The sequence below is a fragment of the Phoenix dactylifera genome, chromosome 4 (assembly GCF_051530095.1).
Source record: "Phoenix dactylifera cultivar Ajwa chromosome 4, Ajwa_hap1_PhDact_Kaust_v1.1, whole genome shotgun sequence".
NCBI classification, from domain to species: Eukaryota; Viridiplantae; Streptophyta; class Magnoliopsida; order Arecales; family Arecaceae; genus Phoenix; species Phoenix dactylifera.
Genome location: NC_143193.1, coordinates 40,157,031 through 40,174,375, shown reverse-complemented (window position 1 = coordinate 40,174,375; position 17,345 = coordinate 40,157,031). Strand labels below are relative to the sequence as shown.

The 17,345-nt window shown below is 42.0% G+C and overlaps 1 protein-coding gene across 4 annotated transcripts in view; it reads right to left on the bottom strand.

The window, feature by feature from the left end:
• Nucleotides 1-15,772, bottom strand: part of LOC103697170 (uncharacterized) — a 42,664-nt gene extending 26,892 nt beyond the window's left edge. For 3 of the 4 annotated variants that reach the window (XM_039133891.3, XM_039133890.2, XM_039133892.2), the window contains exon 1: nt 13,745-15,772. In XM_039133891.3, the coding sequence (XP_038989819.2) occupies nt 13,745-15,580 (1,836 nt within the window). In that variant the 5' untranslated portion in view covers nt 15,581-15,772. The remainder of the gene's footprint in view (nt 1-13,744) is intronic. The other variant, XM_039133889.2, reaches the window with a different exon arrangement.
• Between the last annotated feature and the right edge of the window lie 1,573 nt (nt 15,773-17,345).

Genomic DNA, 17,345 nt, shown 5'->3' with positions numbered 1-17,345 from the left:
CGCTGAGCAATAGTCCAGATCTTTCATCCAGGGAGCCATCCAGTGGTCCAGATTCAGGCACTGAGCAATGGTCCATATCTTTCATCTAGGAAGCCATCCAGTGGTCCAGATTCAGGCGCTGACCAATGGTTCAGATTATTTATCCAGGGGGCCATCCAATGGTTCAGAATAAGGCGCCAACCAGTGGACCAGATCCTTCATCTAGGAAGCCATCCAATAGTCCAGATGAAGGCGACAACCAGTGGACCAGATCCTTCATCCAGGGAGCGATCAATGGTCCAGAAGTGAAGACCCTATCAAACCCAATCCAATTGGGTTTAACCAACTTAAAGGAAACATTAAACCTAATCAAATTAGGTCTAATTAAAGCCAAATGAGTTCCAACTCTTGGCTAACCCATATTAGATCATGATCTAATCATATTAGATCAACCTAATCTAAGAATCAAATTCGAATTTAATTTGAATCAGGATCTAGGGTTTGCAACACCTGCTAGGATGTTTATCTTGCAAACATGATCTAATCCAATTAGACCCTTGATAAGTTTTCTTGTGTGTGACCCATTGGGTTCCATACTTAGCCAGCAATAGGTGTGAGTGCGAGTTGACCTAACTTGATTAGAACTCTTCTAATCGATTTAAGTCCAAACTGCGCGAACCCGAACTTAACAATTAGAATCCTTTCTAATTGGTGATCGAATTAAACTCTTTAATTCGATCAAACCTATAAGACAAGATTGACGTCTAGCAACGTGTCAAGTCTACTCGGAAAATATGGAATTTGGTAGAAATACCAAAAATACCCTTCAGTAGCAAGTTACCGTGCAATTCAATCCTTTAATCAAACTGCATCCCGAATATATATATGAGTATGAATATATGTCAAACTCAATTTCATATTTATATATTTCTCAATCTTCTAATGATAATTCGAATAATGAAACATTAGAAACTCTTTCTAATTTTCATTGTGCTTTGATCAAAGGCTCCCTGAATTATCATATGATTAGAATAAATAGGATGCGATCTTCTCTTACTAGAAGTGATTAATTCTTTGTTGACCTACTCATAACCTTCGTACACAATCCACCATATCCAGAAGACCTCGTACATAACTTATTGTCATGTATGAGCGAAAACTAAAATATGGATTTATGTGCACAAGATACTATGGTGATCTCAGGTCAAAGGATCAGTTGCACAACTCCCACTAAGAGAATCATTTTTTGACATGTAAGTAAGACTTCATAAGATTTCTCTTTGTAAGTCAATTCAGTGAACTCATTCCTCTAATGAGCATCCACATCTTTGTATTAGTGTCTCCACACAAGTGATTATGAGATCAATCACCCTCTGCATCGAGCATACATAAGATGTGCCAGTCTTTCCGGTAAATATTGATCCCCGACTCAATGTACCAATGACTGAAAATATTTAAGATTAGGATTTTAGAATTTTAGGTCTCACTAGTATGATCTCATCATAGTCTCAAAACCATAGCCGGTAAAACATAATGCCTTTATTCATATTTAAATATCATTTACATGATTTGGAAAATTAAAAGAAAACCCTTTGCAATACATATTGCGATTAGCTTGGAGGGCATCTATTCTTTCAATCTCCCACTTGCACTAAAGTAATCGTCTTTATATTTTATCCATATACAATCGAGATAGCGATCAAACTGCTGCTGTGGTAGAGCTTTAGTAAACGGGTCTGCTAGGTTGTTCTTTGTGTCTACTCATTCAATGACTATGTCTTGTCTCTCGACAATTTCTTGAACAAGATGAAAGCGTCTTAGAATGTGCTTGGATTTATGATGAGACCTTGGTTCCTTCGCTTGAGCAACAGCTCCAGTGTTATCACAATAAACTGGGACTGGTCCAGCAATCTCAGAAACTACTCCTAACTCAGAGATGAACTTCTTCATCCAGACAGCTTCCTTAGCAGCTTCACTTACAGCAATGTATTCTGCCTCAGTAGTTGAGTCAGCTACAGTTTGCTGCTTGGAACTCTTCCAGCTCACTGCACCACCATTTAGAATAAAGACATACCCTGAAGTGGACTTGCTATCATCTGGATCTGACTGAAAACTAGAATCAGAAAATTCTTCTAGTTTCAACTCAGATCCTCCATAAACTAGAAAAATATCTTTAGTCCTTCTCAAGTACTTAAGAATATTTTTCACAGCTATCCAATGATCCTCTCCTGGAGGATCAGCCTAGAATCTGCTTGTTATGCCTAAGGCATAAGCAACATCAGGCCTGGTACATAGCATAGCAATCGATCCTACTGCCGAAGCATAGGAAATAGAATTCATTCTATTCCTTTCTTCAGATGTCTTAGGAGACATCTTCTTAGAGAGACGTATGCCATGACTCATAGGCAAGTAACCTCTTTTACTTTCTTCCATGCTGAATCTTTTCAGCACATGATCTATGTACCTAGACTGGGACAAGCCTAGCATCCTTTTAGATCTATCCCTATAGATCTTTATACCAAGTATATAGGATGTTTCTCCCAAGTCTTTCATGAAAAAGCTTTTTGATAGCCAAGTCTTGACCGATTGTAACATTGGAATATCATTTCCAATGATCAGTATGTCATCTACATACAATATTAAGAAGACAATGGCACTCCCACTAGTCTTCTTGTACACACATGGTTCATCCACATTTTTGATAAAACCAAACTCTTTGACTGTTATATCAAAACGGATGTTCCAACTCTTCGATGCTTGTTTCAATCCATAAATGGATCTCTTAAGCTTGCATACTTGATTTGCTCTCTTATTGAGACAAATCCTTCTGGCTGTGTCATGTAAACCTCTTCCTCAAGATGATCATTAAGGAAGGCGGTTTTGACATCCATCTGCCAGATTTCATAATCATAGTATGCAGCTATTGCAAGCAAAATCCGAATAGATTTGAGCATAGCTACTGGTGAAAAAGTTTCATCATAGTCAATTCCTTGCTTTTGCCTGAAACCTTTTGCCACCGATCTAGCCTTGTAGGTTTCTACTTGGCCATCTGCTCCAATCTTTTTCTTATAGACCTATTTGCAACCTATAGGGTTTACACCCTCTGGTGCATCAACCAAAGTCTATACTTGGTTGGTATACATAGAATCTATTTCGAATTTCATGGCTTCTAGTTGCCAGAGTCACTACTCATGACAGCTTCCGAATAGGTCAGAGGATCATTATTCTGAACAATGTGGGCTTCATCATTCTCAATGATAAACCTATACCTCTCAGGTGCTCTTCGCACTCTATCTGACCTTCGGAGAGGAGATGTGTGTTGTGGCTGTACCTCATTTATGGGTACATCTGGTTGAAGAATTTCTTGTGTTTCTATTTGTAGGTCTTGAACTTCATTAAGTTCAATTCTTCTTTCACTGCCTTTTTCTAAGATAAACTCTTTTTCTAAGAAAGTGGCATGCCTACTAACAAATACCTTTTGTTCAGTAGGGTGATAGAAGAGATATCCAATACTTTCTTTGGAATAACCTACAAATGTACATTTATCTGATCTAGCACTTAGCTTATGTCCAAAATTTCTTTTGACATATGCTTGGCAGCCCCATATTTTAAAATATTTAAGATTGGGCTTCCTACCTCTCCATATCTCATATGGAGTACTAGATACAGATTTTGAAGGTATCCTGTTTAGCACATATGTGGCAGTTTCTAGGGCAAAACCCCAGAAGAAAATAGGAAGATCTGTAAAGCACATCATGGACCTTACAATATCTAATAGAGTATGATTCCTCCGTTCGGCTACACCATTTAATTGTGGTGTACACGGAGGTGTCCATTCAGAGAGAATGTCCTTTTCTTTAAGATGATTTAAAAACTCACTAGAAAGGTATTCACCTCCTCGATCAGATCGAAGGATTTTAATACACTTTTCGGTTTGTTTTTCAACCATACTTTGATACTCTTTAAACTTATCAAAGGCTTCGGATTTATGTTTCATAAGATACACATATCCGAACCTTGATAAATCATCAGTGAATGTGATGAAGTAAGAGTATCCACCTCTAGCTGGAGTTATCATAGGACTACATACATCTGTATGTATAAGTCCTAATAACACACTTGCCCTTTCTCCATGTCCAGTGAATGGAGACTTGGTCATTTTTGCCATAAGACAAGATTCACAAGTTCCTAATGATTCATAATCATAAGGATCAAAGAACTCTTCTTTGTATAACTTGTTGATTCTTGATTCACTTATGTGACCTAGACGGCAATGCCAAAGGAGGGTGTTATTTACCTCTTCTCTCTTTCTTTTATTACTTTTATCAATATGATAAATATTGTCATTAAGTGATAGAACTAGAAGACCATTTTTCATAATGCCATTGCAAAGATGCTTATTAGAAAAAGAAATAGAGCAACCATTGCCCTTTCTATTAATCTCAAATCCTTTCTTTAAGGACAAAAGAATAGAAATTACATTTCTAATAATCTTGGGCATGTAATAACAATCTTCTAACTCCAGAAGCTTGCCCGACGGCAACTCCAATAAGTAGGTTCCAACGGCTTCAGCCTGGATGGACTCTCCTCCAGCGCCATAAAGCTCGAAGTCACCTTTCTTCAAAATTCTAATTTTCTGTAGTCCATGCAATGTCTTGCATATATGAAAACCACAGCCGGTATCCAATATCCATGAATTTGAATTTGAAGAACTTGATGACAAACTGGCATGTAATATAAACATACCTTCTGATGCAACTCTTGCATCAGGCTTTACAGTTGCAAGAAAACTCTTGCAATTTCTTTTCCAGTGGCCTTCCTTGCTGCAATGGAAACAGACACTTGATCCGGAGATTTTCTTTCCTTTCTTCCTCTTTATCTTACTACTTTTAGTAGCATCATCCCCTATTGATCCAAGATCAGGAGTTTTGAGGATGTAAGAAAGTTTCTCCTAAGTGAGAACAATTTTAAGATTCCTCAACCAATCCACATAGTTCGGACCGGTCAACTTGTTGGCATCTAAGATGCCTCTTAGTGATAGTGAAGATGCCATTAATGCATAATTTTATTCTACATATATAAAGAACAAAACTAACATAAACAGACCAATCATGATGACATATATTCAATTAGACTAGGACTTTATCTAATTATTACTCCCACTATTTTATCGAATATCATAGCCCTCTCCTATGATAAACAAGAAAACTTAATTTTTCTTAGTAGGGTTGAGATCCTAATTCTTCATAAAAGTCTTGTGGTTACACAACAAACCCTTATGAGTTCAAAGGTAGGAAACTCTTTCCAATTGCATCTCATGCAATTCTCAACTTTATCTTGTCCTCTTAAAACACTTATAGCCTTGTGGTTGCACAACAAACTATAATGTTTTAGTTAAGTCAAACCCTTCATTTCTATACAGTCATATTCAAATAATATTGCTCTTGTGGTTGCACAACAAAGCAACATACTAAAATATGCCATAAGCATCTCTATGCACCAAGACAGTATAACATCAGTCCCCATTGCAAGTCTTGTAGTTGCACAACAAACTAGCATGGATCTTGACATAATAATGTCGAGGCATGAAGGAGGCTATTAATAGTGTTATATCAACATTAAACTAATCCATAATAGGCAATCAAACAATTGGCCAGGTAAGCAGGTGGGAGGCTCCTCTTACTCAAAGAGTAAGGTCCTAATTAGAGAACCACCTTTAGTGCTTTCCTTAGACACCAATTAGATTAATTGTTCTAGAATGGGTTAGCTCAAAGTTTTTCAAGACTATGACTTAATATAATTTTTATTGAGGGCTAACTGGTCTCTAGCACATTCTTTTAATTGTAACATATATTTAACATGTCTAAAATAAACTATCATACATCATGGCTATCTCATAGCATGTATAAATCATAAGCAATTGATTGAATCAATTAACATGCTTCAACATATCTTCATATGAAAAATTTCATATCATGACATTTTATTACATATCATATCATATATCAATCATACATTTCAGCATTTCACTAAGCATATAACATTACTATCTCATAGTAAATTAATAATCATACATCATACATAATTATTTGATTGAACCAATTAAGGACGGCTCTGATACCACTGAATGGGGAGTCTCCATTCCTACATGGGTTCGGTCCTATTAAAAATAGGGTGACACCCATGTATACCTATCAGAGCACGCATCTCTATACGCCTCCGGACGGAGAGCCACGCTTCGTCACACGATCACGCGTGAGAGTTCCCGGAGATCGGTCACAACTCTTGGACCTTTGCTCTGATACCACTGAAGGGTTCCGGCATGTCATAATGGGCAGCGGAAGTTAGGAATTTTAAAAATTTCTTAATAAAGTCCCTTAACATGAAACCCTTATAAGCCTAGATCGCCTTAATGGTAACAATCAAACAATATAAATATAAATGATGAAATAGAAGAATACCTGTAACGCTAAATTCAAGTTTGTAGAATCTCCACAAGGCGTCCAAGTGTCCGCCCTCCAACGGTGATCCACACGGAAACTCGATCAAGACTTTAGCTACAAAGATTTTTGATCCTTAATGCTGAATCCTTCTAAAGGATTTAAATTGGCTTGCTTTCTCTCCTCTCTTATTTTTCTTTCACCTTTCTAAATCACTTCTAATCTTTTTGTCCTAAAGAAGATCTTCTTGTCTTGGCTTAGGACACTCTAGAAGCAATGCTAGAAAGAGACAAAGGCTTGTAAGAAAGAAGGGATAAGGGAGAGAGAATGCGGTGGAGTTGGAATGAAGAATACGGTGGAATGGCTCCCTATTTATAGATGTGAAGGGATGCATCCTAGCCATCCCTTCATGCATCAAAGGGTGTGATAAGAGGGTGCCAACAAGAGAGAGAGGGAGGCATATCAAGCTTTAGAAAAAGCCGTATCTAATGATACGCTTCTTTCTCATGTCTCCCTCTTAAACCCTGATAATCCAAGGGCCCAAATGCAGGGAACCAAAGTCAATGGTCCAGATCTAGGAGCCATCTAATGGTCCGATCAAGGCATCATCATCCAGGGTGCCATCTAATGGTCCAAAAGTAAGATGCCATCACCAATGGTCCAGATTCAGGCGCTGAGCAATGGTCCAGATTATTCATCCAGGAAGCCATCCAGTGGTCCAGATTCAGGCGCTGACCAATGGTCCAGATTATTCATCCAGGGAGCCATCCAATGGTCCAGAATAAGGCGTCAACTAGTGGACTAGATCCTTCATCTAGGAAGCCATCCAATGGTCCAGATGAAGGCGCCAACCAGTGGACCAAATCCTTCATCCAGGGAGCGATCAATGGTCCAGAAGTGAAGGCCCTATCAAACCCAATCCAATTGGGTTTAACCAACTTAAAGAAAATATTAAACCTAATCAAATCAGGTATTAAAGCCAAACGCGTTCCAACTTTTGGCTAACCCTTATTAGGTCATGATCTAATCATATTAGATCAACCTAATCTAAGAATCAGATTCGAATTTAATTTAAATCAGGAGCTAGGGTTTGCAACACCTGCTAGGATGTTTATCTTGCAAACATGATCTAATCCAATTAGACCCTTGATAAGTTTTCTTGTGTGTGACCCATTGGGTTCCATACTTAGCCAGCAATAGGTGTGAGTGCGAGTTGACCCAACTTGATTAGAACTCTTCTAATCGATTTAAGTCCAAACTGCGCAAACCCGAACTTAACAATTAGAATCCTTTCTAATTGGTGATCGAATTAAACTCTTTAATTCGATCAAACCTATAAGACAAGATTGACGTCTAGCAACGTGTCATGTCTACTCGGAAAATATGGAATTTGGTAGAAATACCAAAAATACCCTTCAGTGGCAAGTTACCGTGCAATTCAATCCTTTAATCAAACTGCATCCCGAATATATATATGAGTATGAATATATGTCAAACTCAATTTCATATTTATATATTTCTCAATCTTCTAATGATAATTCGAATAATGAAACATTAGAAACTCTTTCTAATTTTCATTGTGCTTTGATCAAAGGCTTCCTGAATTATCATATGATTAGAATAAATAGGATGCGATCTTCTCTTACTAGAAGTGATTAATTCTTTGTTGACCTACTCATAACCTTCGTACACAATCCACCATATCCAGAAGACCTCGTACATAACTTATTGTCATGTATGAGCGAAAACTAAAATATGGATTTATGGGCACAAGATACTATGGTGATCTCAGGTCAAAGGATCAGTTGCACAACTCCTACTAAGAGAATCATTTTTTGACATGTAAGTAAGACTTCATAAGATTTCTCTTTGTAGGTCAATTCAGTGAACTCATTCCTCTAATGAGCACCCACATCTTTGTATTAGTGTCTCCACACAAGTGATTGTAAGATCAATCACCCTCTGCATCGAGCATACATAAGATGTGCCAGTCTTTCCGGTAAACATTGATCCCCGACTCAATATACCAATGACTGAAAATATTTAAGATTAGGATTTTAGGGTTTTAGGTCTCACTAGTATGATCTCATCATAGCCTCAAAACTATTGCCCTAATCTAAGGAGTTTATCACAAATATAATCAACAGCATATAATAAAACACAATGCCTTTATTCATATTTAAATGTTATGTATATGATTTGGAAAATCAAAAGAAAACCCTTCGCAATACATATTGCGATTGGCTTGTAGGGCATCTATTCTTTCATACTCAGCCTGGAGTGCTCGGCATGGCAGTTCGGCCTGGAGTGCTCGACATAGCACCTCAGCATGGAGTGCTTGGCATGGCAACTTGACCTGGAGTGCTCGGTATTGGAGCACGTCCTGGGAGCTCGGCATGGCTCCAGTCAACGGATACATGTTCTGGCCTCCAAGGACTCATGTCCTGAGCTCCAAGGATACGCGGACTGCGAGCTCATCCTGGGAGCTCGGCATAACTTTGGTGGGAGGTCTCGCGTCTCGGTCTTCAGAGACTTGTGTCCTGATCTCCAAGGATGTGCGTACTAGAAGCGTAGACTGGGAGCTCGGCATGGCTCTGGTCGATAATCGCACGTCTCGGTCTTCAGGACTCACATTCTAGTCTACGAGGATGCACGGACTGAAAGCTCGGCATGGCTCTAGTCAAAGATTATGCATCCCAATCTCCAGGGACTCGTGTCCTGATCTCTGAGGATGTGCAGACTAGGAGCTCATCTTGAGAGCTCGGCATGACTCTACTGGGTCACACGTCATCAAGGTCCGCCGTACCGGTACCGGTCGGCGTACCGGTACCGGTCGGCGTACCGGTGGCCGGCCGGACCGGTACGGTACCGGTCCGGTCCGGTACGTACCGGCTGGTACCGGTCCCGTACCGGCCGGTACGCGGTGGTTTCAAAAACCACAGCGCGCGGCGCTGTGGTTCTAAAAAAAAAAAAATCGTACCAGTGCGAACCGGCCGGTTCGCACCGGTACGAGGCCGGTACCGGCCGGTACGGGCTCCGAACCGGCCGGTACGGGCTCCGAACCGGCCGGTACGGGCTCCGAACCGGCCGGTACGGGCTCCGAACCGGCCGGTTCGGATAAAAAACCGGAAAATACCGGTTTTTTATCCGTTCCGGTACCGGTCCACGGCCGGACCGGTACGTACCGGCCCGTACCGGCCGGTACGGGCCGGTACGGCATTCCATGCACGTCATAGTCTCCAAGGACTCGTATCCTAATCTCCAAGAACAGTGGACTATAAGCGTAGTCTGAAAACTCGACATGGCTCTAGTTGGCGCTCGTGCGCCCCAATCTCCAAAGACTCGCATCTTGGCCTCCAAAGATGCATGAACTGAGAATGCGGACAAAGAGCTCGCTTGAGAGTTCAGCATGGCTTTAGTCGACGGTCGCATGTCCTGGTCATTAGGGATTCGCATCCTAGTCTCTAAGGATGCGTAAACTGGAGGCGCAGACTAGAAGTTCGGCATGACTCTTGCCAGCGATCGCATATCCCAGTCTCTAGAGACTCACGTCCTAGTCTCCGAGGACGCATGGATTGGAAGCGCAGACTTGGAGCTCGGCCCGGAAGCACAACATGGCTTAGATCGCAATTGTGTATCCCCCAATCTCCAAAACTCGCGTCCTGATCTCCAACGATGCGCGGACTAGAAGCGCAGAATAGGAGCTCGGCCCGAGAGCTCGGGATGGCTCTGGTCAACAGTCGTGTGTCCCGGCCTCCAAGACTCGCGTTCTGATCTCCAAGGATGCAGGTCATGTATGCACGGCGCTCGGATCTTTATTAGCGTAGAAGGGCATCCTCCAAGGACTCACATCCTAGACTCCAAGGATGTGGGTCCTATATATGCAGTGTTCGAATCTCGGTTGAAACGGAAGGGCAGCCTTCAAGGACTCGCATCCTTGTCTCCAAAGATGGGTCCTGTATGCATGATGCTCAGATCTCAGCTAGCACAAAAGGGCGGCCTCCAAGAACTCGCATTCCAGTCTCCAAGGATGCAGGTCCTATACGCACGGTGCTCGAATCTCGACTGGCATGAAAGGAAAGTCTCCAAGGACCCGCATCCCGGTCTCCAGGGACATGGGTTCTGTATGCATGGTGCTCGGATCTTGGTTGGCATGGAAGAGTGGCCTCCAGGGACTTGCATCCTGGTCTCTGAGGATGCAGATCCTGTACACAGTGCTCGAAACTCGGCTGGCATGGAAGGGTGGCCTCCAGGGACCCACATCCTGGTGTCTAAAGATGCGGATCCTGTACGCATAGTGCTTGGATCTCGGCTGGCAAGGATGGGTGCCCTTCAGGGATGCACATCCCTAGTCTACAGGGACGTGTATCCCATTTGAAGATGAAATAGTGTGCGGGAATGGCCGTGGAAGAGGAGTCACGTGCAGAGGTTGCTACGAGAGCTTGAAAGCCTCTTTGTAGGAGCCTCTCGCCATTGGATCTTGTCGCGATGAAAGCTTGGGTGCCTCTCCTTGGGAGCTTCTCACCATCTGTGCTTGGGAGCCTCTGCTTGCTCCTCCCTTTTCTTTGGAATCCCTTGGCTTTGTTTATAATGAGGAGGGAGCATGGATCCATCATGATTTGGAGGTGAAAATCAAGGGTTTGTCGTAACTTTCTTATCTAAATTCAAATTTGTTGTAATCTCTTTCCTTGTTTAGACCCTGCCAAGAATTCAAATTGATTTGAAATTCAAATCTTTTCAAAATGCTCGCCATGTGTCGACCCATGATGGGCGGATCAGATTTAGGCCATATCAGTATTTAACCACTTTAAACTTATTTTTGGAGTGAGAGCAAAATAACTTTAACAAACCAAAGCTCTCCCCCCTACCTTTTTACGTTTTCCACAACTTTATCCCACTAACCATGGAGCAAATAAAGTTATTCGCTTGTTAGCTGTTTAGGGTGTCAACACCAATGGTTAAAGTTATTCAAAGGGTGGTTAGCTATTTCGCATCCAAATGCCACCTTGGAATTCATTTATGATTCAATTAGCTTGTTTGTGCAATTTGAAATGATGCCAATGCACCCAAGGATATGGCCTCCATAACTTAGTTGATCTTGAATACAAAATGGAAAGAAAGAAGGTGGAAAGGGCAGCCTTAAATGCAACATTAGATGTATAAGATAAAGTTCACAAACTAAAATATATTCTTAATAATTTTTAATGTAATTTATGCCATTAAATAAAGAAAAAACACAGGCACTTCAAAACCAACAATAGCAAATCTAGATCACTTCTCATATTAGCCTTTTCAAATAGCAAATCATTAATTCTTGAACAACTAATACTTAGCAGAATTCAACAAGCAAACAATTCCGTGACTTCCAACACTCACCAAAGACTCATTAAGTATTGATAAAATAACTTGTGACCATCTTACAACTACATACCAACAATCTTGTAATCATCTTACTATTTCTGAACCAGGCATAAATTGAAGGCACTCCCACAACAAAATGTAATGTAGGTCAGGGTAGGATCCATGGCTCTTCTAGGGTAAAGAGATCTTTAAAACGCTTAAGGCTGATCTAGTGGCTTGATGAAATTTCAAGATCAGATGACTTTTCAATAAAAGTGAACTACCAGATTAATCCTAAGATTGTAGGTAATGCATGACAAGCACCTAGCTTAAGATTTATGATTGTATGCATTTAAATTAGGATTTAAAGCCTCATTTTAATGAAATTTTATGGCTTCCGGAATTTAATACATTACAGTCTGTATTTGAATTTGAAGGAACATAAGATAGAACTCGCAATGGCAATTCATAGTAGCCATGCAAGAATCATGTTTTATATTTTGAGAGTTTCTTCAAGATCAATTATGGAGATAGTTAAAATGTCCTGATCTTTTATGACTACCTACTACTTAATACAGTAGAAATCAGTTTTAATTCATTTTGTCCAGACACTAAAAATTACACTGGAAGTGAGGTATGTCACACCAACCAAGTTTCCACTACAAGATTGGTGTTTTAGGAAGAAACATGTAATGCATGAATTGGGCAATCAGATGTTACTTTATGTCATAGTCTAAGTGAGCATTCTGGCAATCACAATTAGCTGGTCAAAACTTACTTTCTAGTTCATAAAATTTATGAACTTATAATGGACCAACTAAAGTGTATTGCACCATTGTGAGGCAAATATCATATTATCTAAAACCGATTACTAATTTTGGTCTAAAGTGTGCTAATCCAGATCATTAGGTCCTTCGACATTTTTCTCATACTTTTTAGCGAGGTTCGTTAGGCTTGTTGACTGAACTACTGTGTTCAACCTATCCTGGCGGCATGTGCTTTGACTTGTAAAGGCCATCCCTAGAGTTCAAAACTCATATGCCCCTTCAGCCAACAAAATTATTGGCAATATACTGGTTGTTAATGCATATTTCTTAAAGGAAACTTGAATTTGTGAAGCTCTTAAAAGCAAGCCCTTGTCCCACCTTGCAAAGTATAGAACAGAATCCAAATATCAAAACTTAGCTTAATTCATGAGCTTCATGTCCTTCCCCATAACTACCAATCTTTGTGTCATATCCTTCTCCGCCAATCTGATATTTTGAGTAAGAAAAAATCTTATCGAAGTTTCCCCTTTGATAAATATGTTGACGATCCTCATTATGATATAATTGAACATGCAAACTCTATACTATGGTACAGCATACAAAATCAATAATTTCCTTGACATGTCAATAATGAAGACAACAAACTTACACTAAAAACTCACTGCTGGCTTTAAGAATCCTTCTTTGCAAATCCTTAAAGGCCTACCTCCTAACAGGCAAAGTTCTTCAAATCAATGTGTCCCTTCTCGAAAAAGCTTTATTAGCAGGTGTAACATTATGTAAATCAATAGCTTCTAACTACCTTTTTGTCATTCCTAAATTTCTTAGTTTGTCTGGTTTTCTATATTACCATCATAATATTTTGGAATATGCTTCAATAATTAAAATTCACAAACCATAAGAGTGTTATTGCATAAACAGGAGCAGAAGAAAAAAACAGCATATTTATGGTGAAGCTGGAGTGCAATAGCTTTCTTTTCTCACTTTCTCTCTCTCTCTTCTAAAGGTTCAGCTTAATTAGACAGGCCAGTCATGGAAAAAGAATCATCATGAAAGCTGAGGATCCCCAGTCCGATATGCCAGTCATATGAAAGAATTCAAGGGCGATGATTTGCTAGACTATATCAAAGTTGAGAACATAAATTTTTCAGCAAACTGAAATTTTTAATAGTTTGATTGAGAAAAAGCACTCAAGGAAAGAACAGAATAAATGCATACCTCCAAGACAGATGGGAACAATGCAATGCCACCAATAATGCTAAGCCCTGTCAGGTAAGAGCTCTGCCCAGGTATCTCATCTTGGATGGCACATGTACCATAATCCAAAAGTACAAGATGAACCGCTGTTAATCCAACAGCTTCAACATATCTAGCTTCCATAACCAACTGAGCTGCTGCAGGGATGGACGAAAGCCAAAATGGGGTTATCGGGAAAACAGCACTCATCCATGCAAGGGAAGTCGAGACATAGAGGAAATGTATGCGGTAGAACCGGAACAAAAGATAAGTAAAACACCCCTGGAACAGGGCCACCTTAGCAGTGGCCAACAACACACTACTGACAGCATGGTCGAGAACCTCTGCACATCGGACACGAGTCGACTTGGAGATGGGAAGCATCTCCAGAACATGGTCCATGACACCCCCTGATTCCAAAGTGATCAGATAATACAGAAGCCAGAAGAAAAGTGTGAGCTGGGAAACAAAGTTCAGCAATTCCACAGCCCCAGAGAGAAGCGAAAGAGTGACAGAGAACAAGATGTTCGCACTCCCTGCCAAAACCATGGTGGTACTAGCAAACACCCGCTTCGAGACATCGATGCTCTGAAGAGCGATGGCCTTAATCTTCTCCATCAAGTCGTCCCTCGCAATCACAGCCAGGAATTCTCTGAAAACCCCATCCGACTCGGCATAAATCAACCTCCACTCCTGGTTCCTGACCCTGTGGAGGAAAATCTGCAGCTTCTTGGGGAAAGCATGATGATGTTCTCGTTGCTCAGCTATGGCCGAGGAATTGGAAGATTCCAATGGCTTGAGCAAGTGGAGCCTGAAACCATCCACTATCTCAGTGGCATTGTATTGGAGGGCAAGGGAGTCGATGTACTGGGAGATGCTCTCGTAGAATTTGGAGGTGTAAGACTCGATGAGCACGGGGACATCGTTGTCATCCATCCACTTTTGAAACCCGATCCACTGCGAGTAATTGTGGTGCTGGAGGTGGGTTTTGATGGAGATAACCGCGTCCCTGCCCTCGATGCCGATCTTGTAGGAGAAGAAGAGGAAACCGGAGAGGGTGCCGAAGATCATGAAGATGATGAGGCTGATGGCGACGAGAGTGTGGAGGCGGGAGAGGAGGCCGGAGGTGAGGTAGCGGGAGAGGCGGCTGAGGACGGGGGTGCGGGCGGGGCGGGGTCGGCGGCGGCTGTGGATGCGGGAGAGGGTGGCGGCGACGGGGGGCGGGCGGGAGCCGTTGGCGTAGGCGAGGAGAGCGGGGACGGCGAAGACGGGGAGGGAGAGGGGGCCGACGCGCTCGTGGAGGAGGACGAAGAGGCCGAAGGAGACGAGCCACTGCATGAGCTTGGAGAAGCCGACGGGGGCGGTGGGGGTGGGGAGGAGGGGGGCGCGGCGGTGGAGGAGGCGGAGGACGGCGGCGTGGGAGTCGATGAGGGAGGATGCGGCGGAGCGGAAGGCGGCGAGGGGGATGGCGAGGAGGGTCTCGAGGAGGCCCAGGCGGAGGGGGTGGGACCAGAAGGAGACGATGGCGGTGTGGAGCTCGCGGAGGGGCATGGAGCAGAGGAGGGCCCACAGGATGGGGCGCCAGTAGTCGCGGAGGAGGCGAGTGAGGCCGTAGAGGAGGGCGAGGGAGAGGGCGAGGCCGGCGTGCGCCATGGCGATGTAGAGGGCCAGGCACACCTGGGGGTCGCGAGACAGGGAGTTGCCCATGCCCAGACCCGCGACCTCCTCCTCGTCATCGTCCTCCTCTTTTTCCTTCTGCTGCTGTGGCTTCTTTTTACGTGGAGGAGGAGGAGGAGGAGGACGTTTGCGCCGGGACATCGTTGCCTGTTGGATCTTATCAGCAGCGGCAGTAGAAGAAGCAGAGATGGAGGGATTCGCATTTCATGCGAGTCATTTGCATTGTTATTTCTGAGAAAGGAGAACGAAAATTGGAAAAGATTTCTCCTCTCTTCTTCATTTCTTCTGCATTTCCACGCTGAAAGGTAAATAGTTCGCTGACAAAAAAAGGCATCGGTAAATCCAGGCTACCGTTTGGCTCTGGATAGCTTAGTGGGATGTGGTTAAATTTAAGCATCGATAACCACTATTTAATTAGGTAACTATGAGACTGGTTAAGTACTGTTGGACGCTTGGTTAACCACAAGTTTTGCTGCCATGATTGAAATGGTGTTTGGTTGCAGTAAAAATATTGTGAAGCCTTATTTTTTGCTATATGGACAACATTGCTCTCGTGCATTGTCGATGTTTGGCTGAAAATGGTTTTAAGACTTCATCCATCACATGAACTATACACTGATTGCCTAATACATCCTTGCTCACCACATTGTTTTATCCACCAAAAATTATCAAAATAATTTCTAGTACATATGACTGTAAAGTTGATATGAATAGGTGGCATTCGATGATTGCTTTCCTTCTTTTCATTATAAATATATTTTTTGTAGCATACTAGACATTGTGTATAGATAGGCAAGTCTATGGAAATGTTCAATATGTCCATGGCTTAGTTTTGAAGGTCATCGTCGGTATTCATATAATTGTCTGACGCAAGAATGCAGCGCAATTTTTAACATGGATCTCTACTAACTTTTATATCATCATTGCCATTCTTATCCATGAATACATTCCTGCACTACGAAGAGCATGAAGTTGCAAGTATGAAATTTTGCATAAGCATCGCGTGGATTTCCACCTTGCCCATGGCTAGGAGGAGGGGCAACCTCGAAGGGAGCAATAATAAGTCGTCCAATCAAATAATAGGATAATATGAAGTCTGATCCCTAGAATTGGACAAGAAGTTAAAAAATGGAACAAATAATTGTAGTTTTTCTTTTCCTTTTGTTTTTTTTTCCTTTGAATGCAAAGGGGAAAAGGTGTTTGTCTTGAGGATTTTAATACTGAAGTAAATATGTACAAAGAAAGATCTTTGCATCAATTGGCCGAAGTTGTATATGTCATGTACAGGCTGGGAGATAAATGATGGGTCAGAAAGGTACGAGAGTTCGAAGGGTTTAGACACGACGAGATTACGTAGAAACCGACTTGATACCAGAAAAAAGCAGGCTAGCTGGGGTTGTTGCTCCTCGTCCCAATGCTGCGGTGTTACAAAAACAAAACAACAAGGCCTTATCATCTTTCGTGTTTCTTCTTCCTCCTCCTTCTTCTCCTTCTTCTTCTTTCTTCTTTCTTTCTTTCTTTTTTTCTTCTTTTTTTTTGTTCGACTACTCAAACTGCTCTTACACGAGCACAACAGCTACATCACTAACAAGAATACTAGTAAAATCAGAAGGAACTAGAGTCTACTGGATCCATAGAAACTCTTTTGAATGATAAGTAACGAAGGAGGCGACTCAGTCAGAAGCTTAATTCGCCTTCCGAAGGACGTGCCTGACCTGATCTCCACTGCCTAATGGAGAACCCGCTCAACAACAAATCTCAGCGGTCCTCCTCCTCCTATCCTCAACGGCTCAAAGACCGTGGTATTATCATCTTTAGAAGGCGACTCCTCGTCCCTGTTTGGTGCTCCTCGTCCCCATGCCGGGGTTGTGGGCTCGCGCCTTCGAAGCCTCAAGATTCTTAGAGG